General features: G+C 37.3%; 5 protein-coding genes across 6 annotated transcripts in view; 2 read left to right on the forward strand and 3 right to left on the reverse strand.

The window, feature by feature from the left end:
• Positions 1-2476, forward strand: part of LOC111338314 (uncharacterized) — a 10956-nt gene extending 8480 nt beyond the window's left edge. The window contains exons 7-9 of the mRNA XM_022944772.2: positions 1-116; positions 428-520; positions 1366-2476. The exon at positions 1-116 is cut by the window's left edge and continues 62 nt beyond it. Of these exons, the coding sequence (XP_022800507.2) occupies positions 1-116; positions 428-520; positions 1366-1488 (332 nt within the window). The 3' untranslated portion in view covers positions 1489-2476. The remainder of the gene's footprint in view (positions 117-427; positions 521-1365) is intronic.
• Positions 2477-2748: 272 nt separating this feature from the next.
• On the reverse strand, positions 2749-4211 carry LOC148718262 (uncharacterized). Its single transcript, XM_088743531.1, has one exon. It carries the CDS (start codon positions 4085-4087, stop codon positions 3224-3226), a length of 864 nt encoding a protein of 287 aa, XP_088599657.1. The 5' UTR covers positions 4088-4211; the 3' UTR covers positions 2749-3223.
• Positions 4212-4406: 195 nt separating this feature from the next.
• Positions 4407-11017, reverse strand: LOC111338312 (RUS family member 1). Of its 2 annotated transcripts, none has more exons than XM_022944770.2 (14): positions 10835-11017; positions 10216-10293; positions 9644-9758; positions 8837-8882; positions 8547-8579; positions 7916-8021; positions 7664-7765; positions 7398-7468; positions 6674-6858; positions 6503-6566; positions 6318-6403; positions 6045-6157; positions 5264-5327; positions 4407-4837 (listed from the first exon to the last, which is right to left on the reverse strand). In XM_022944770.2, the coding sequence occupies exons 1-14, from the start codon at positions 11000-11002 to the stop codon at positions 4647-4649; spliced, it is 1422 nt and encodes a 473-aa protein (XP_022800505.2). In that variant the 5' UTR covers positions 11003-11017; the 3' UTR covers positions 4407-4646. The 2 variants fall into 2 exon arrangements, with proteins under 2 accessions (XP_022800505.2, XP_088599656.1); XM_088743530.1 differs by having other exon boundaries at positions 10950-10985.
• Positions 11018-11035: 18 nt separating this feature from the next.
• On the forward strand, positions 11036-13675 carry LOC111338313 (NIF3-like protein 1). The gene is made up of 3 exons (XM_022944771.2): positions 11036-11726; positions 12211-12340; positions 12783-13675. The coding sequence occupies exons 1-3, from the start codon at positions 11107-11109 to the stop codon at positions 13206-13208; spliced, it is 1176 nt and encodes a 391-aa protein (XP_022800506.2). The 5' UTR covers positions 11036-11106; the 3' UTR covers positions 13209-13675.
• A 543-nt stretch (positions 13676-14218) lies between these two features.
• Positions 14219-16038, reverse strand: LOC111338345 (uncharacterized). The gene is made up of 2 exons (XM_022944819.2): positions 15633-16038; positions 14219-15343 (listed from the first exon to the last, which is right to left on the reverse strand). The coding sequence occupies exons 1-2, from the start codon at positions 15808-15810 to the stop codon at positions 14523-14525; spliced, it is 999 nt and encodes a 332-aa protein (XP_022800554.2). The 5' UTR covers positions 15811-16038; the 3' UTR covers positions 14219-14522.
• Positions 16039-19703: the final 3665 nt, after the last annotated feature.

Consider the following 19703-nt stretch of genomic DNA (forward strand, 5'->3'; position numbering starts at 1 on the left):
GTACCAGTCGGCAAATTCTTACTGGGTCATGGAGAAAAGACAAAACTCTTCAAATCTGGGATCATGGCTCTGGGAAACTGATAAAAGATGTACCATCTGATTACAATGGAAGTATGGTATGTTAACAGATTTGTAACATGCTGTTAAAGTTATAACCTTATACACCATCCAAACTCCACCAAGATTCCTTTGGTCCTTTGGATATTTGCAAAAGATGATTTAAACCCATACTTTTGTTTGAATTTCAGCACAATATGGTTTTTCTGAGCAACATATGATCTCTCTCCACTTAAGAAACCACATGTTAACCATCACTGCATGGAAAAAAAAAAACAAAAAAAAAAAAACATTTTATTGAACAGTTTGCCTGTAACTGAACTCAGGCACTCAGTTGGAGTCTCTGAAGAAGGGTTTTGTTTGTTTATAGCTCTATTGTGTCCAGTGGCAAGGTCCTGACAGTATCATAGCAGGAGGGAGTGACAATAATATGATGAGATGTGTGGATCAGGGAACTTATCATGTAAGACATAGATATGCTCTATATATAGGTATCAACGCATGCTTTTCATTCCACTAATTTATCCTGGTTTTTCTCGTTGCCATGTTCCCACCAAACACGTAGCTCCTTTTTCTGCCTTTAAAAGCACACACAACCCACAATTCCCCTATTCGCTCCGACGTAACGTATAATCGTAACGGTGGCCAATTTACCATTTCAACTTTGTTGATATATTCAAATTATTTCGTTACCCCCACCGACGCAGCCCCAAACAGTTTCTTTAGAAACTATCAGCCTTTATTCATCTATATACTGTACATTGATTACACAGCTACAGGCATGTACTGTACTGGTTATTTTAGGTAATTTTTGTGGCCTTTTAATAATTCACTAGTATTTACAAATAGATAACTCACCATACTGGCCTTTATTATCTTAGTCCTGTGTTCACATATTTAGAATTTTACTTGTAGATGTAAATAATTATTTGTCCTTTATGTAAATGTACATCTGTACTCATGTGATTGTAAAGGGAAACTACATGATAATTTGATACTTTGTGAGTGGGGTGAGGAAAAGTTTGGCAATGGGGTTTTGACCATAAAATAAGGTGTTGTCACGGGCATCCTTCCTCATTTCCAATGGTAACCAAATCTTGAAAGCTATGCATCACTGTCAAACATGAAAGCCAATTGCCACCAGAAATGGAGCCAGTTTCATGTGACAATACTATTTTAGTATCTAAATGTGGTTGCTAAACTTCTGTGACACCACACCAAACTGAAAATCATATTATTACTATGAAGATAGTATTGTCAATTGTAGTCAACAGTACTGAGACTCTTCTGTTGTTTGCTGATCTTCAGACTACTGGGCGGCTTGTAGATCTTCCACGTTCAGTTTACACTGTGGATTTTGAGAGACATTCCCATCATCCAATCATTGCTGCTGGAACTTCCAACTTTGTTTATCTTGCTAAGAGGACATAAGTTGGTTCATCATTTCTAGTTAATTCTAAAAGCTCTCTGAGATATACAGGGAAATTTGTCTCATACGATCTAGATATGAAAGTGCTTGCAGTCCCTCTAGTGTATTACTCCCTTACATAGGCCACAGGGGTACCAGCATAATTGTTACCCAACCCTGTCTTCCCAGTTTCTTAGAAACTTGCAATAGATTTTAGCTATTGATTTTTGGTCTGAAATATGGAAAGGGTTTGATACATTCTTTTGTAGCACAAGTTTACAATAAGAAATGTTGTTTTCTTATAATTATATTAGTACAAATCTGAATTGGTCCTTACAGACAATCTCCATTAGCAGAGAGTCTAAATGGGGTGATGACTTTAGCAGCTAACAGTTAAAAATTTTGGCTAGTTTATAGCTAACGGTTAATATCCTTCCATTGTTGTCACCAGAATTGTTTTTACGGTTGACTTTTTTTTTTTACCACTAATGGTTAAAATATGTCACTTCTTAAGCCTAACAGCTAAATATTTCTTCATTTTTATGGCTAATGTTTAACCCCATTGAGATCCTCCTAGCACATTTGTGAAAAGGCAAGTTGTGAACTTCTACCGTGAAGTTGTTGAATGTAAATAGTCCAGCCTTTTTGTTTAATCATAAATATTAGCATTATTTATAGCAGATTATATATTTTTGATTGACCTTACATATTAGCCAGTTATCAATAATTCCACCCAATTTGATTGAAAAAAAAAATTGTACACGAAAATAAATGCTTGAATTAGTAAAGGAAGTATTTTTCTTTCCATGGAAGGAGATTATTCAGAAGAACTAATTTTAACATTGGTTGACATGTACTTTTTGTAATACTTGTTCAATAACAAAGATTTTATCACAGAATGTGAGTTTTGTGAAACTAAAGCCTCCCATTCAAACAGCTTACAGCTGAACTGGGCCAGGCTAGTTAAATACTTTCCAGAATACATTAATAAATACATGTACCATACATGCATAGAGGTGTGTACATATTATGGATACATTTTGTTTAGTACATGTTAATAATGATAGAAGAAAACAAAAAGGCAGGATTCAAATGTTTCCTCCCTTACAAAAAATTAAACCAAAGCTTTAAGAAGTCAAAAACTTTAAATCATTGATTTTTCACTTAGCAATGAAAGTAAACTTTTACTATAGCCTTAGTTTAGTGGAAAATATGCTCAGGTATTTGCCTGTTATAGAAACAGAGCTGTTCTTTTTTTTTTTTTTGTTCGATATGATTACCTCTTGACTCATTATATAGCTTGTTCTGTTTCATGACACAAACAGCCTCTCAATTGAACAATCAAATGAGCCAATAGCAGTTGTCTCATTAACAAAACAAAGTCTTTATTTTCTCTGAACTCAACCACATTGTAGACAAGCTGACACAAAGTAATCTGTGATCATGGAACACAAAATAAAGGACAAACTAATTAATTCAACAGTAATGCCCAAATTAAACTTATTTCCTGGCATGACAATGACTTGAAGAATGAAAAAGCAAATTTTTGGTTTTCTGAGATTATCTTAATGCAAATGGAACAAAGTTACAAGGAAATTGACATTAAAGTGAACTTAAAACTACTTGGTGCCCATGCAGACCTGAAAAATATTGCAGGTACAGTGTACAGTTGGTCAAATGACCCACAGAGGTATGCTTTCTTCAAATAGTGTGACTAGCTAAGGCAGAAGTAAATCTGAAACTGAGCCTGTCTTCCCTTCACTCAGATTCATCATCAATGTAGACAGTCTGCACTAAATCATGGCTCCACTGAATATGTCTAGAATCTAGAGACAAGGTTGTTTCTGCTATTTCTTGATTCCTTCTTTTATATCGCTCCTGTCTTGATCTTGACACATCATACTTTTCCCATCTTTCTAATTGAAGCTGGCGTTTTGCTCTTCTTGCCTGCTTCTGTGCTGGAGTGGAGGGGCGTGGCATATCATACAAAGGACTGTTGGGAGGGGAGGGTGAGTTGTGTTCAGTGTTGATTGTTAGATGAGTATCTGAAAATTGTACATTTGACATAGTGCTCAACTGCCCTAGCATTTCCCACTTGAATCTTGATGATGATCCCTTTAAATTTTTAACTCTGGTCTGTTTTTCATCACCTTGTAGTTTCCTCTTGGGGCTCGTCTCTGTCAGACTTGCTTTGGAGACGGAAGTGCAACTCTCAAAAGCTCTGTTATCTTGTTCTATTTCTGAGCGAGTAGACAACGAAGCTGGACGAAATTCAAACCCATCGCATTCAGCTGAAGTAATTTTATTTTCTGTCACATCAATTGTCTCTTCTCGTTGAGTTTTCCATTGCTCCTTCACATCTTGAGAATTCGAACATTCACTATTATGGATTTGTACCCTAATTCCATGAGCACCGACTGGGAATGCAAAATCGTGCAACAAAACTATTAAGGATGGCCCCTCACCAGAAAATTTGTTCCTTTTTATCTCAACTGGTTCCTCTTCTAGATTGAGACAATGTAAAGATTCTCTCACTTTCTCCCCGTTTAATCTGTTCCTTGTAACCACCATCTTGCCTCGATTTCCCGCTTTGCGTTTACGAACGCCTCCACCCTCATTCATCGTTGGCTCTTAACGGGATATCTCTTCTGTGTTTGTATTTCACGCGGAGAAGCGCTCTATTCAGAGTTGTCAAATCAACCCTTAAACGGCCATGTTCTTTTCAAAACAAACTCTTCCGAAGAGCCTGGAACGAGACAGTGTTTGTCCCACTCTGTCCCCGAAAAGTGTCCCGTTTCCCGTATCACGTATCTCCAGCCCGTCAACCAATGACTTATTACCTAGAACCCAATATTTTTACTTTCATTTGTTTAGGTCTGGTCTACGGTTGGTAATAATTGACAGCAAAGATTCCTCAAACACAAAAACACCACAGCATCCATAAGATAATCATAAACTTTACCATAAGGGTAAAACTATTTTATATCTTTATTTTGTTTCCATAATGAAATCGATAAGCCATATAGAGCTGTCCATAAAATTTTGAACCACTTATAATACACATTACTAGCTCACAAACTTTTTTATCTACATGCACAGAGATACAGCAATTAATTTTTTTTCTAATATACAATAACACTAGATCTGCTATCACCAATTTGAAAATAATTGTAACTATTTTTTAGAGACTTTTCTTAATTTTCATTCCCTTCACATTCCAAACAGCCCGCCATTCATCTGGGCCAAGATGTGTGCGTGAGGTTACCCAGCCAGCCTCTTCAAGGCCCTTAAGGAATGCTGGGAATGCCTGCAAAGTAAAATTATGGGCTAGTGCTACTAAGTCCCAAGAGCAATCAGACAGCTGGTTCCTTTCTGCAATTAAAAAGAAATTAGAAAAATTTTGGAATCACTGTCTCATAACAGATAAAACTAAGAAATTTCTAATCTATGTTGCTACCAGTTTTGGATCAGATTAAGCTTAGTCAACTGTAGGTACACAATACAATTTGGACTTTACTCCCCCCCCCCTCACCCTAAAAAAAAGGAATTTAAATCATTGTTAAAATCAAATAAAATGAAGAGGATCAAATAGTCATTCTTCCTGGATCTAATAAGTATTCAGCTAAGTTATTGATTACTTTATTAAGAAACAGAATAGTATGAGAAATAAAATGCATTTCACCCTCTGAAGTTAAAAGCTTATCATGATAAAATAATAGTGTGTACATGTAACATAATTTGAAAGAGTTGATTGGCATGAATTGCAAATAAGATTTCATTGGATTTTCGTGAACTTACCCCGCCACCAAAAATTATGTAGGGCCTCCAATGCTCTTTGACCTCCATCTAAGTCACTAAAAACCTTTCAAGAAAATTATAGGGGAAATAGCAGGTAAATAGAGGTAAAATCAGATTTTTTCACCTTTACAAAATACAACAATTAAAGGGGGCATAACAAAATACTATCACACAAATATTATCAATCTTATTCTTATTTTAATCTTATTATCACAGAGGCAATCACAGATATATGTTTGCTGTCTCACTTTACATTTTGTTGATCACTACACTTTACAATCATTTATCATTTTCTTTCTAATTAATGATTTTTGTGGCAACTTCTTTGTCTGTATATATGTATAGAATTAGATTGATAGTGAATTTTGAGATGATTTTCAGTTGTATTTGCTTTGTAAAAGGCACAGGATGAAGAAAAGAGCTGAGTTCCCTCATAGAATTGACCCTCAGACCTTTAGAATTGCAACCCAATACTCTACACCACTGAGCTTCCTAAAAGAACTCATTAAGAACTCAAAGGTGGGCCAGGTCATTTACTATGATAAGAGCTGATAGTTTCTAAAGAAACTGTTTGGGGATGCGTCGGTGGGGGTAACGAAATAATTTGAATATATCAACAAAGTTGAAATGGTAAATTGGCCACCGTTACGTTGGCCACCGTGACGGTGGCCAATTTACCATTTCAACTTTGTTGATATATTCATACTATGATAAGAATCTGTGACCAACTTACCTCAGAATGAACTCTATCTAGTGGCATGTAATGTTGGCATATCTTTACCTTTTCGATCTGTGGTTTTGCACGTATAACAAAATCAAGAGAACAGGCTTGAAAACAGCTCTGAAGATGATCTTTAGCATTGGAATCTTCGTGTAACACCACATGAACAGCACCTTGATGGGGATGACAATCAGAGAAGAAGTCAGTATAACTTACAACAACAAAAACATTCAAATCTTGACTTTCTGGCTCAATAATTAGTGGCCAATTACAAGCTATTTATAAAACTCTAAATCTTGTGCAAGGAAAAGAGACAATGTCAGGGAGAATCACCTGAATTTCTTCTTTGATTTAATGTTAGTTTCATAATATACAGAGTGCTCTCAGAGTTTGGTAATGCAGCATCAAGATCACTAACACTGAAAGGTACAAAACAATGTTACATTGTCAAAAGAGAAAGCAAGTTAAACTAACAACTCAATATAACATTTGCATTTGAACTAAGGAAGTAACTATACCTATTTATGACGGAAACAATTTCTGTCCCTAAATGAATTCTCAGACATTCCCCTGTACTACGACCTGAAAAATATAGAAACATGCCCATTTCATCATTATATTAAACTCCACGGAACAATCACAGAATCACATGTGGACCAAGCAGTCACATTTATTTCAAGACATTTTACCAAATATAACAGGTTCCCTGCCACCCACTTCCTTTGGAGTCATTATGTGCCCTGTTGACAGGAACTCAGTGACGAGAAGGTGCAGGCGAGGCAGACTGACTGTTTCCATGACAACAGACGACACAGCTCGGAAATTTGCATAAAGGTGTAGAAATGTGAAGATGAAAAACAGAGTCCAAGTGAGGCTGAAATAAAAGAAAAAGCAAGATTAGTGTTATGATAAATCAACAAAAAAGAATAAATTTAAGTTTCTAATTAAAGTTAATCATTATAACCCTTAATTCCCCAAGGTTGACTGGGACCTAATTTTTCTAAACAGCTTTTTTCCTGAATCAGACATTTAAAGGTCCTATGGAAAATGATGGCAAACTAAAGAAGCTTGTGATTCTCAAACAGATACTCCATGTCAGCACCATAGGAAATGCAAATTTAAGATAACAGTGTAGACAATATAAATTTTGATATTAAGGTAATGGTATAAAGGGATAATAAAACAATTTTCTCTGTTCCTCCCAGTCCCAAACTCAGGGAAATTTACAAATGATATGACAATGCAAAGTCTGGCAATTTCAGCAGCCACAAACTCTAAATGTCCAAGATAGATGGTTGCAAATTACAAACCTCTCAAACAAAATCTGTCTTACTGTAAGAGTGCAAGGAAACTGTGAGGGAATGAGTACATACTGGTATATATTTTTATAAAAGGATGAGTTTTTAGACTTACAGAGGATTCCCTGAGACCAAAGGTGTGATGATCAGACCAGCTATAAGTGCCATCAGATTTACTAAAGTCTCCTGCATAAATGATGAGCATGAGACAAATAAGGTTGCTTTTAATTAATAAAAAAAAATTACCAACTCAGAGTAGTTTGTTCAATAAGAAACCAGTTAATAATGAAAATCACCTCAGGATTGGCAAGCTGCCTTTTCTGCAGTTTGCAAACACAACTGCATAATAAAAAAAGGGCTTTTACATGCAAAACATGTTACCTGGCTTCCATCTTTAGCAGCAACATCAGCCATGTTGTCCCTTCTAGCCTGGTGCTGAGTCATAGCAGCTCTTGTGGCACCTCCTGCCACGCCCACTATGGACTGGGTTCATTCCACATCCCACCACAAAGAAAAATGAGAGTACAACTAGTACCAAAAACTGATTACATTGTTATCAAGGTACATGTGTCTTACTGATATTGCCATAACAAGAAGTCATAAGAAACACAGGTTGCAAAATGTGATCAGTACCTTTGATATACTTGATAAACATGCCAGAAAAGTGAAATATGTTTTAAATAATGGAGCCAACATCTCTATCAGGATTGACGTGTCATTCAGAATATCAGCAAACAATCTATGTATTAAGAAATTCCAAATTACGAAAAAAAAAAAAACATTCATTAGTAAAACAAACCAGTTAGCAGTACTTTTTTAAAAAATATTTATTAAAAGCTTTTATTCATTTACAATATGCATAAATCATAGTTAAATGTTTGAGGTAAAATAGCACACACACTGTTATAGCTCATAAAATTTTCTTGTTTGGGCATTTTTGCCGGGTATATTTACTCTCCCCACCCTGGATGGGATGCTCATCCATTCCAGGTCATCCCTTAACTTTTTTCAGGTTTCACTAACAGTTCACCAGAACTCATTTCTACTCCTGGGTGGAAAGAGGCATTGTGAGAGTAAAATGTGGCCCCCAACAACATAACAAAATGAGTCCGCTAGGGCCAGAACCCAGACTTCTCAAGCCAGCACACTGATCATACTGCATCTCCCAAGGACAATCATACTGATTATTTGCACATTGAAGCAAAAAATTATTCAATATTAGGATAACAGCAACACCATAAGTCTGTCCTCTTGTATGGCATACCTCCATTTCTTTGCATTGCAATCCAAATTACTCCTAAAGGGACAAAACATTAACATCGTGTGATAAATAATATGTTGCAATTATAATTGTTAACTTTCCACAAAGAAAACTTGAGTTGAAGAAAAAGGAGAGGAAAAACCCAAAGAAAAGGCTGATAAACCACTATTGAATGTCATATTGTCTTAAGTTTACTTGCAAGACAAAGGGAAAAGTTGATAATGAAACAAGAGTAACTCAGGGTCTTTTTCATTGCTCTCCCAAAGTAATGTGTTCAAAGTCAGTTTCCGTACCCTTGGAACCATGCAAAAAGAATACTTCCTATCATGCCTGTCCCACCTGAAAAAAAAATCCACACTAACATCACAATATAAACAGTTAAAATATATCAGATTCTCCTATCTACAATTTAGATACACAAATATCTCGGCAATTGAACTTATAAAAGCAACCAAACGAATCTAAAGGAAAGAAGTGTAGAATTTAGCATTCTCTGCATTTTATTTCAGTTCATTAGCATTCCTTTGGGAATATGTTTTGTTTTTCTTTCCTGAGTTCGGTATAACTTACATGTTGTTAATATTCTAGCCTTTTAGTTTCATCACTGATTTTATCGAGAGAACATCTTGTCTTAAGAGAACATCTGGTTTAGAGCTGCCTTTTCGCGGCCTACAGCGCCAATACAGTGTAACTTCCTAGCTATTATGTTCATTGCGTTCGCTTTAGCCGCCTTTCAGTTTTATATTTCTGCATTTTGTAAGCTTGAATTTTTTGTTGGTTCTTCATTAGTTCAAACCTCTCTCTCCGATCGAGCGTTTGTAATCACTGCTGTAAGACTTGCCTTTTGGCACTAACAAGAAGCTTACTTCCACTGCATAAAATGTGAAATACATAGTTCAATCTGCCTTCAATCAGTTGGGAGGGAAGGGGAAAAACACATCTTAAGCACAAGTTTACACATGAACCTTAACTAGAGTCATCTCAAATGAATATGGTATGCTTCTACAGTTGCTGGTGTATTTATATATCAAGTGTCCAGCTTACATGCCACTCTCATCAAACATCTTAAGTAAAATATAAGTTATTGTCAGATATCTCACTTCTTAAAATCCATGTTATAGTTGCTGCAAGGGCTGTAGCTTTTTCATCACCAACACCATAGCCCTTTAGCATGGCTTGTGTGGCAAGGGTACCAGTTATTGAAGAACAAAATGCCTAACATACAAGTAAAACAAGTTAGCATCCAATATTTTTCTGCCTTACAGCTTTAAACATGAATGACCAGTATTTATTGACCTCCTGTAACAGAAACAACCATCTTTTCTTTGGTCATGGGTGTTGATCTACTCTATTCCAAGTTAACTGTCAAACTCAAAGGAATGATTAACATGTAACTATAATATCCATACATTATCCAGTAAACAGATAGTGAGAATACTCAAACTTATGAGGTAGAAGTTGTTACCCCGCTCTAAAATCAAATTCTTGCATGTAATTTACAAGGAAATGTGTAACAACCAGAGGGGAGAATTAACAATCAGATCTTGGGAGTTAATTAGAGTTAAGAGATGGTTTGGGAGTACTCAGAGGATTACTGTCCAGCAATTTACAGGGAAGGATTAACGAGACAGGGAGATAAATGAATCAAAAACTGATCTATAGACTTAATTACCTGCATGGTATCCCATATTTGGTATTCCAAGTAATCTTTGCTGACACTGTCTGGGTAGCCTTGTGGGAGAAAGGCACACTACAAAAGATACAGCCAATCTTTAATACAACATTATACACTAAAATCATGGTACAAATCATATCATGCAGTCTGCAGTGGGAGAGGGCTAAGTAATCTCCTCCCTCCCCCCCTGCACCTCCCCTCTCCCCCATCCCCTCCCTGGATGGGTGAAAAGAATGTAGGGCTGGGCAATCCATGACACAATTTCTGTTACCCCTGTAGGTATTGCATCAAGAAAAGCTTCTCTTCTGTCATCCTCTGCTTACCTATTCTTAAAAGTATTGGCAATTAAATAAGCTCAAAATAGAGACGCCTGTCTTTTTTTCATTCGAACATTTGTTCCTGTTTCTCTGAGAAGCGCTTGAAAAATTGTTCATCCCGCTCTATCCATGCATGCATGCAGTATTTCATGCGTTTTGCGGGAATCATGGGGTCATGGTGAGGGCTTCCCTAAAATCTGCAACAATTTGCTCTCAATCTAAAATCAGTGGTGACTACGGGCTTGGGAATTAATACTTCGGCTTTTTTTGCAGTTGCAAGGCCTACATAGCTGAAATACCTTGAAAAACTGCCTCACTGAGGTAGCTACAGTATCTCTCTTCCTTCCTATTCTTTCTATATTTCCACTTTCTGCAGAAAATCTATATTTTCTCTCTCCGCTGCCCGATCCATACTTCTCCGTAACAACTGCAAATTCATCCGCCATCTTGCCACGGTGCAATGGCATCTACCGCTGACAAAAGTTAGCTCGATCCAGTACCTTCTCATTATCAATTTTAATATGGCGGATTCGAACTTGGGTCGCTAGTGAGATTACACGATCAAGTACACATGACCTTTCTAATCGCAAGGTCTTCTGCATTCTCTCAAAGAATTTTTAGTAGTCTTAATCTGTCGAGATCTCGTTATTACAGTTCGATGGATCTCAAAGACGTCGTGAAAAAGCTGCACGAGTTTGCGCCCCTGCAGCTAGCTGAAGACTGGGACAATGTTGGCTTACTCGTCGAACCATCGCCACCTCATTTTGTAAAATCGCTACTTCTAACTAACGATCTGACTGAAAAAGTGGTACAAGAAGCTATTGAAGAAGATGTAAATATGGTTATATCGTATCACCCGCCGATATTTAAGCCACTCAAACGTCTCACTTCAAAATCGTTCAAGGAAAGAATCATAGTGAAAATGATAGAGAATAAAATAGCCGTTTACTCTCCGCACACAGCTTTTGATGGGGTTAAAAATGGCGTCAACGACTGGCTCGCCTCAGGTCTCGGAAGTGCAGAGGTGGAACCCCTTCAATGTTCTAAAGGATCTGGTTCTTGTCGGTACAAAGTAGTGACAGGTATTGACAAAGTATTGACCAATCAGGTAGCAGATAGTACATCTAAGCTTCAAGACAGCCTCAAAAGACTCAATGGAGTGGACAGGACTGAGGTTGAAGCTGCAACAAAGTAAGCCTTGATCTTCCTAAAAAATTAGATAGATAGAATGCCTTTTTTTGACCCTCTAACTCCCAAGATCTGATTGTTAATTCTCCCCCCTAGCTTCTGAAAATTTCATTTTAAATTGATGAAAATTTTTTGTTACATCAAGATAACTTCTACATGATTAATTTGAATATTCTCATTACCTTCTTGCTGGATAATTAATGAATGTCATGGAGAGAAGTTACATGTTAATCACCTCTCAAGCTTAAGATATGTTGAGGGGTGAAAAGATTTCTCCTGTTCCCCTGAGTTCAACCTCCTCCACCCTTCCCCCCCCCCCACTCAGCCAAACTATAAGAGCTTTCTCATGTACACATGTAGTGAACCTATAAGGGCAAATTTTTCTTTGCTGTGAAATGTTTAAACATTTTTTTAAAATGTCATCCTTCACAAATGTCATTTGATTGTTTAATGCACAGACTCATTGCATGTTTTTTATACTATACAGACCAGATGGTTCTGCAAAAGATATAATTTCAGTACACTGCACTGAGACTGGCCTGGTCAATATCTTTCAGTTGTTGACATCTCAGTTTCCTGAAACTGTTAGTAAAACAGAAGTGATTCCTTTAGCTCAGGTAGGGCTGAAAAGTGCACAAAACAACAGATGAGTTTATATTTATCTATATACCTCCATCCATAACTGTCCACTAGGCACCCCCCCCCCCCCCCATGTACAGCTTCCATCTGTGATTTCCAATCTTCATGATCTTCCACAATGACTTGCAGCTTTTGAATACTTTTCATAGCAGTATCTTCAAGCTATAAATCTCCATGGGTGATTTTTGTTTTCTATACTTGTCCTTCTTTCAGTCGGCAAACAGGGCACCTAAACCTTCCTTTATTGCGAAGTATGTGTTAAATACCTATGGAAACCTCAACAGCTGAAGGACCTCACTTTTTAAGGCTTCATGCCCAAAGAAGGGCTATATAATTTTTTCTTTCTGTTTTTATCAAAAGAACATAACTTCAAAACATTTTGATCAACTCATCTTCCTTATCCAAATTTCTTGTCCTCAGATTCCACTTTTGGGAACTGGCCAAGGAAGGCTCTGCACCCTACAGACACCAGTTACTCTGTCAGAATTGATAAACCGCATCAAAAACCACCTTAATTTGAAACATGTTCGTCTTGCTGTGGCACATGCAAGTATTTCTGAACTAACTGATCCTCTTCAGAGCCATGTTCAGACTATTGCAATCTGTGCCGGGTCAGGAGCTGGTTTACTGCAAGGAACAAAAGCTGATGTATATTTGACAGGAGAAATGTCACATCATGAAGTTCTTGAAGCAGTGTCGAATGGAGTACATGTGGTCTTATGTGAACACAGCAACACAGAACGTGGTTTCTTATTGGAATTTAAGACAAAATTGAATGGTTTGCTAGAAGGGAAGGTTAATATTTTGGTTTCTTCACATGATGCAGATCCACTTCAAGTGGTATAGGAAACCATCCTTTTGAAATTCATCAAAGCCCATCAACTCCCAAGAGTGATCAAATGAGAATATCTCCTCACTATACCAAGAAGACAAGTGATAAAAAGAAAGAGAAATATCAATCAGGGGATTATTAGTTGATCAAATACCAAATTCTCTGAACTAACATCCTAAAAACTGTATGGCATCAGTGACGTGAATAACCAGTTAGATCTTGGGAGGGAGAGGATTAAGACCACAAATGGTTGGAATTGCCAACTAGACATGATTAGGAACTTTTGATTTTAAGGTAGACATCTGGATTTATAACATAACCAAAGTAAAGCGCACGCTCTGATTGGTCAATTTAGCGTCCCCCATTTGCCCATGGGTGTACGCTGCTGACGTGAGCAAATGCAAAGACTATTTTTCCGCGCGCGCTTGTTTTTTCTGGTCACGTAAGATTTGTTAAATAAAAGGGAACTCTTTAGCTACAATGTATCAATGTTATGTTATAAAACAAATGGTAAAATAGTCCTCAATGTGCAAAATTTTAAAACTGAACTTTCTAAGATGGTATTGGCCAGTCTTGAACATGTCTCTCTCAGAGGGAATTGTCTGTTATTTTTCCTCAGTGTTAAAAACCTCTAAGAGTGACTAGCATCTAATTTCTCCTTACCATATCACCCCTTAATCAAATATTAAGGTTACGAGATTTAAGGAAAAAATCACCCACTGAATAAGCACCTCAGGAAATGTATAGAGAACATGACTGTTGGGGAATATGTATACTGTTGCTAGGGTGTAAAAGGTTAAGCATATGAGAATTTTTTTCAAGATTTTCGTTGCCACGCTTTAAGATGTAAGAAGTAAATCTGCAAATGAAAAATCCCCAGGCACTTATTTCTTGTTGTTTTTAGAAAATATCCCCAGCCCCCCCTTAAAAGGCAGTGCAGGTAAAATTGACAAGTAGATGAGGGTGAACAAAATAAACGGAAAACAATAAAAGCCGAGAACGGCAAATACAAGACAAAACCAAGTGCAACTTTGAATAGCTTTATTGAGTGTCAAAACTACAGAACTACCATTTCACTTAAAGCAGAGAAGGTATAAACTTTTAACATTAAGGAAGCCCCAACAAACAAAGTGAATGATACAAAATTATTTTAGATGCTCTTAACAATGATATGATAAAAACTAGGTGAGCAAATATGTTGCACATTAGTAAAAAGTCCTAAAAGATACAAAAGTAGCAGAAAGCTAGCATCTTAAAGTAAATTTGGCCTTCAGCGCTAATTTTGAACCCCCCAGAGTTTTCGTTGACTGTGAATCATGTCGAGACATTTAGCGACAGCCACAGGCGCTTGCAGTTAAGTCAAAAATAGTCTTTCTCACCAAGTTACCATTGGACTCTCTTTTCAAAACATCAAGTCCTTGATATTTTGTCGGAACGCATTTACTCTTCAAGAGATTCCCGTGAACTGCTGGGGACGAAAACACATGTCTCCGTTTGGCGAGTTCCAAGATGAATGCATGGGGTGTTATGTATTTCGAGAAGGAACTCATGCTGTTGGCTACATCACATCGGCCATAACACAAAGAAAAGTTGATAAGCCCTTTTGGTCGAACATACACTTTGGACAGGCCCAGTTGTGCAAACGAGGTTCTGAAGCTGTGAAGTCGACATTCAGTCGGGAACCGACCACTGCGGAGCCTATAACGTCTATTTGGCCTATTACCAGCAAAGAAAGATCTTGTAAACGTAGTTGACATACTCTTGAAATAGGCCACGAGAAAAACGGGTCCATATTTTCGCCACTCTTCAAACTTCTTAAATTCTTTCCGCGTGGCGTCTGTGACGTTAAACTCAACTTTCACTTTACCAAGACTTCTTTGTTCCTTCCACTGATCCAAAAGCCAAGATGTGTCATAGAGGTCTATCGTTTTTGTTGTGTTTACAAGCAAATCTTGGGTGTTGTAAGCCACTTTAAATCCATCCTCGTCAAGGACGTTAAAAGCATAGATAACCTTATCTTTTGTGGGAAATTTAAGAAAGGCCAAGTGAAGTTTGAACGTGTTCTTGATGACGATGGCTGAGGTATCAAAGTGGGATGTGAACTGTATTCGATGCTGATCTTCAACTTTGGTGTTTCGACGAAGAAATTCTGAAAAAAGAAGGCATTTTTTACCCTAAGCTCTTATTGATCAATTAAGAAAACGCACTATACTTTCAAATCTTTCTTCACGATTGTTTATAACAAAAAAGAGAAAAAACACTTAGCAACATGTGCATTTTTCGGTACGAGATTTTTCATTTACCAAATATTATCGTATGGGTATGCGCGCCACAGTTTGAAATCGAAATGTGTAAAAGGAATATTTTGTCCAACTTTAAAGGTGCAAATCGAAGGGAAAGAGCATGAGAATACCATTTCAAGCGCGATTCAAACATACCTTTGTCAAGTATAAAGAGAATATTTTCATCTTTTGAAATCCTCAGATCCTTTGACAGTCCCTCGACGTAGTCTGTAAATGTAGCGCTACGCTGGTCAACAGATGTCCTTGCCGAGCTGAAAACAATCATGAAAACAAGAAAAGGGAACAAAAATTGTGCTTTCCTGAATTGGTTCATCTTTCAATGTCCCGAGATTCTAAAGCAGACTCAAGAAAAGGTGGATCCAAACATTAAAGTTTCCCCTTGAAAACATTCATTTTCAGGTGGCCAAGAAGACGCCAAAATGTTTTCGAGGCGACAAGGAGGCGTATACGTGCGCTGTAAAATGTGCAACTCCCAAACTTTAAACATGATAGCTGATAGCTGATTAAACGAAGCTTTTAAGACCTTATCTCGCTTTCATAGTTTCATTAGTAATTAAAACCTCAGCATGTTCCTCACCTTCAAGTAGCTTGCCGCATAAGTTACTTGAAGACCTGAGAAAAAATCGTATTAACTTGAATTCAAAATCATAGTCAGCTTGGAAAAGATGATTGAAACACGTATTCCGTATGATGAACGCTAGTTGCTGGTTTCTGAGCTGACAAATGATTCAGTTTTCGATGCATGTGACACAGAAAGGAAACAAAACCAGACAGTTGAGCGAATAGTTTGTTTTTCTTTTCTAACACTTTTTAAAAACACGTTTGTATAACAGCTATCCATTCCTCTAAGTGTCTTTAAACGTCGCCACTTGATACTGAAAACTGACATATCATTCGCTTATCTCTCCTTCTTTAAATACCACTGCAGAAATGTTCTTTGATGTCAAAAAGCGTTGATAATTTATGTCGGTTGACTTGATGTTTTTTATGTTGAATCGACGTTAAATTGGACTCTGATTACTATTACAAGAAATTTGGCTTTGCAAAGTTGTACAGTTTACTTCTACAGATTATAGTTCAGTTTAATTTCTCTCCTCGATAGCTCCTTAGACTTCAAATCTTCCTCTTGTGCTCCGACTTATTGATTGTTATCTACTTAATGAAATGAAAACGCTTCCTCTCATCAAGTTGGCATAGCGTAAAATATTGACTGGACTGGACTATTTTTGGACGATTTTTTGGACGATTTTATAAGGGGGGAGGCACACCTTCAGTACTCAGGGAGGGACGGGTGCAGTCGACAAGTACTGAGGAAGGGGTGGGGGAAGAGTGTTATTACTCAGGGAGGGGTGGTAGGTGGTGTAATTGTAAACACTACTGGTTAATGGGGCTTTTACTCGATCAAATGATTGATTGTTTTTAAACTGGCGCGCGGAAGAAAATTTAGTGGTGAACAATAAAGACAATACTTATGTCCCAGAACTATAGCATACTTGCTCTCGGAGCTTCGCTTCTCGGGCAAATATTTGTTTTAAGAACATCAATTTCCCGCGGGGCAACTATCAGCCGATAGTTCCTGGACAGAAACACTCTATTGTTTAACTAGGTATTTCGGTGTAGTGTGAAATTCTGTGATCTCGTCTCATGATAAGATCACTGACAAAAGGAAGATAGATCAATTCAGTAATAACATACTGTATACACAAAGGAAAACGTGAAGCAACTGATAGTGCACACACAAGTCGACGCAAAAGGCACACGGGTAACTCAACAGTGGAGGATCGTAAACGCAGTATTTTAAATATAAATTAAAGTTCAATGTTTACGTGGCAGTTTCGCTTTTGCATAACGGAAATTCCGAGATCTCGTCTGATAACATCAGTGAGAAAAGGAAGAGAGATAAATCTGGTAATTACACACTGTATACACGTTTTTCGAGGTGTGCGTTTTCGAGGTGTGCGGTCTGCGGTCTGCGTTTTCGAGGTCTGTGTTAACGAGACGCCTGAGAGAATATTGCTTTGCGCGATTGTACCAAAAATGATTTCATATAGTAAACGTACAAACATAGTGCTTGTGAATTCTATATTTGCGACTTAAGTCAAGGGACAAGGAACGGAAATTCTGTGATCTCGTCTGATAACGTCAATGAAAAAAGAAAGATAGATAAATCTGGTAATTACACAAAGGAAAACTGATGGTGCACAAGTCGACTCAAAAGACACACGCATAACCTATGCCAGACTGGTAACTTAACTGTGGAGGATCGTAAACGCGATATTTTCTATAAGAATTAAAGTCCAGTGTTTACGTGGCAGTTTCGCTTTCGCATGGCTAAAAAATTAAAGAAACGCAGCGGCCCAGCGCAAAATGTTGATGTAGGAGAAGTCAGTCGAAAAACCGATTAAGATAATTATTACGATCGAGTAAAAGCTCCATTAACCAGTAGTGTTTACAATTACAACCACCTATCACCCCTCCCTGAGTAATAACACTCTTCCCCCACCCCTCCCTCAGTACTTGTCGACTGTACCCACCCCCCCCGAGTACTAAAGGTGTGCCTCTCCCCTTATAAAATCGTCCAAAAAATAGTCCAAAAAAAATCGTCCAAAAAATAGTCCAGTCCAGTCCATATTTTACCCTATGCCCATCAAGTTCAAGATGATAAAAACGTATTTTAATGTACACTGCATAATGTAACTGTAACTTTATCCATCTTCTCTTTAAGAACGCAGCAGTGAAATAAATGCATTACGCACATGAAGTGAGTTCCGTCTTACATTCAATCTCTCGTGAAAATTTTCTGAGAATCACCCGCCCAGAAGGAACCAGATTTCACATTAAAAACAATTTTAAAACATCAGGTAAACTTTCCGGGGTTTTTGCCGAATCATCGACTTTCCAAGAAGAAGCCAAGATTATCATTTCAAAACTAAGGCTTATCTTAACTCAAACTTTTATTTAATGATAACAAAAAGAACAACATTTTCCTAAGGTGGTGCCAAAGTTCTGAATCCCACATTATCTCACCCGATTAAACATTTAAGCTCGCGATCCAGAGAATTCACTAAATTGACCACCTGCATGTTAGATTTGTAGATACGAAAAACAATCTGTGAACAATACAAGGGTCAGGGCTAAGAATTTGAAGGTTTCCGAAGAACACGAGGCCAACAAAAGAGCACAAACATGCTGTTTTGAAGCTTTTGCCGGTGACATAGTCGTATGGGCGAAAAACAACCTGTATTCGATTAGTTCAAAGACTTATTTAGCTTTTAGATTTGAGCTCACAACTTTGCCCATGGACTTATGGATTTGGCGTTTATAGGCCCTTTATAAGCGTCCATGCATCAGTATTGGTTTGCTCTCTTCTTCCATGACTTCACTGTTTTTGTTGTTTTTCTTCCAGTCCCTTGGTAATATTTAGCTCGCGTTAACTTTATACATGTACCCAATCCTGTCAAACAAAACTGAATTTTTCTGAAAACGACTCATGAAATAAATGAAATTTGCCGTTTCTCTGGTGGCAAAGGGAAAGTACTAAGTCTAGATAAAGTTTTGTGGATCCGATATTGCTAGCAAGATGCAGCTTCAACTAGAATACGGGAAACATGCCATGCAATGCTGAGAATACTGTAAAAGTAGCAAACTGACGAATGGTACAAATGTTGTTGTCTTTATTGATCGTTTAATATAAGTTTCGAACGTGACGAAATTTTTCTACCACGTGCAATAAGTATGGAAAGGTGAAAAAAAACCTGCTTCTGGACAGCATGTTGTGGGCCAGGTCATGAAACAGTTATTGTTTATGAAAATTAATATTTTGTCAGCGAGTTGTAACTTCAGTTTATGACTTAAAACCCATGCAAGTATTCTTTTTTTAAGCAGAATAGTTCAACGCCTACATTGAGCAAGACTTCTCCACATTTAATTCCTCAGAATTCTGTGAAACACATCTACATTTAGATCAAAAGTTATGCAGTGATTCACATTAGTATTTCATAACATTTTTGTTGACTGTCAGAATATTTCTTCCTTATTGCGTTGCACCATTAAATGTATTTTAATAAAAATCTTATTGGTGCAGGGGACATCTGGTTAGGTAAGGACTGCAACATTTACAGTACAAACTATTTGAAATTTCAGTCACTATCTGGTTGCCAGATCTAAGGAATGAAAGCTTCTCATTCATTCTTATTTACTGCAAGT

Source organism: Stylophora pistillata, chromosome 13 (assembly GCF_964205215.1).
Source record: "Stylophora pistillata chromosome 13, jaStyPist1.2, whole genome shotgun sequence".
Taxonomy (NCBI): Eukaryota; Metazoa; Cnidaria; class Anthozoa; order Scleractinia; family Pocilloporidae; genus Stylophora; species Stylophora pistillata.

Coding starts and splice junctions, on each gene's coding strand:
- LOC148718262 (XM_088743531.1), bottom strand. CDS start 4,087: ATGAATGAGGGTGGAGGCGTTCGTAAACGCAAAGCGGGAAATCGAGGC.
- LOC111338312 (XM_022944770.2), bottom strand. CDS start 11,002: ATGCCATTGCACCGTGGCAAGATGGCGGATGAATTTGCAGTTGTTACG. Junction 8,883..9,643: donor TATAACATGGATTTTAAGAA/GTGAGATATCTG, acceptor TTTTTTTTTCAG/GTGGGACAGGCATGATAGGA. Junction 5,328..6,044: donor CAAAACCACAGATCGAAAAG/GTAAAGATATGC, acceptor TTTTCTTGAAAG/GTTTTTAGTGACTTAGATGG.
- LOC111338313 (XM_022944771.2), top strand. CDS start 11,107: ATGACCTTTCTAATCGCAAGGTCTTCTGCATTCTCTCAAAGAATTTTT. Junction 11,727..12,210: donor GAGGTTGAAGCTGCAACAAA/GTAAGCCTTGAT, acceptor TATACTATACAG/ACCAGATGGTTCTGCAAAAG. Junction 12,341..12,782: donor AAGTGATTCCTTTAGCTCAG/GTAGGGCTGAAA, acceptor TCTTGTCCTCAG/ATTCCACTTTTGGGAACTGG.
- LOC111338345 (XM_022944819.2), bottom strand. CDS start 15,810: ATGAACCAATTCAGGAAAGCACAATTTTTGTTCCCTTTTCTTGTTTTC. Junction 15,344..15,632: donor TCTCTTTATACTTGACAAAG/GTATGTTTGAAT, acceptor TTCTTTTTTCAG/AATTTCTTCGTCGAAACACC.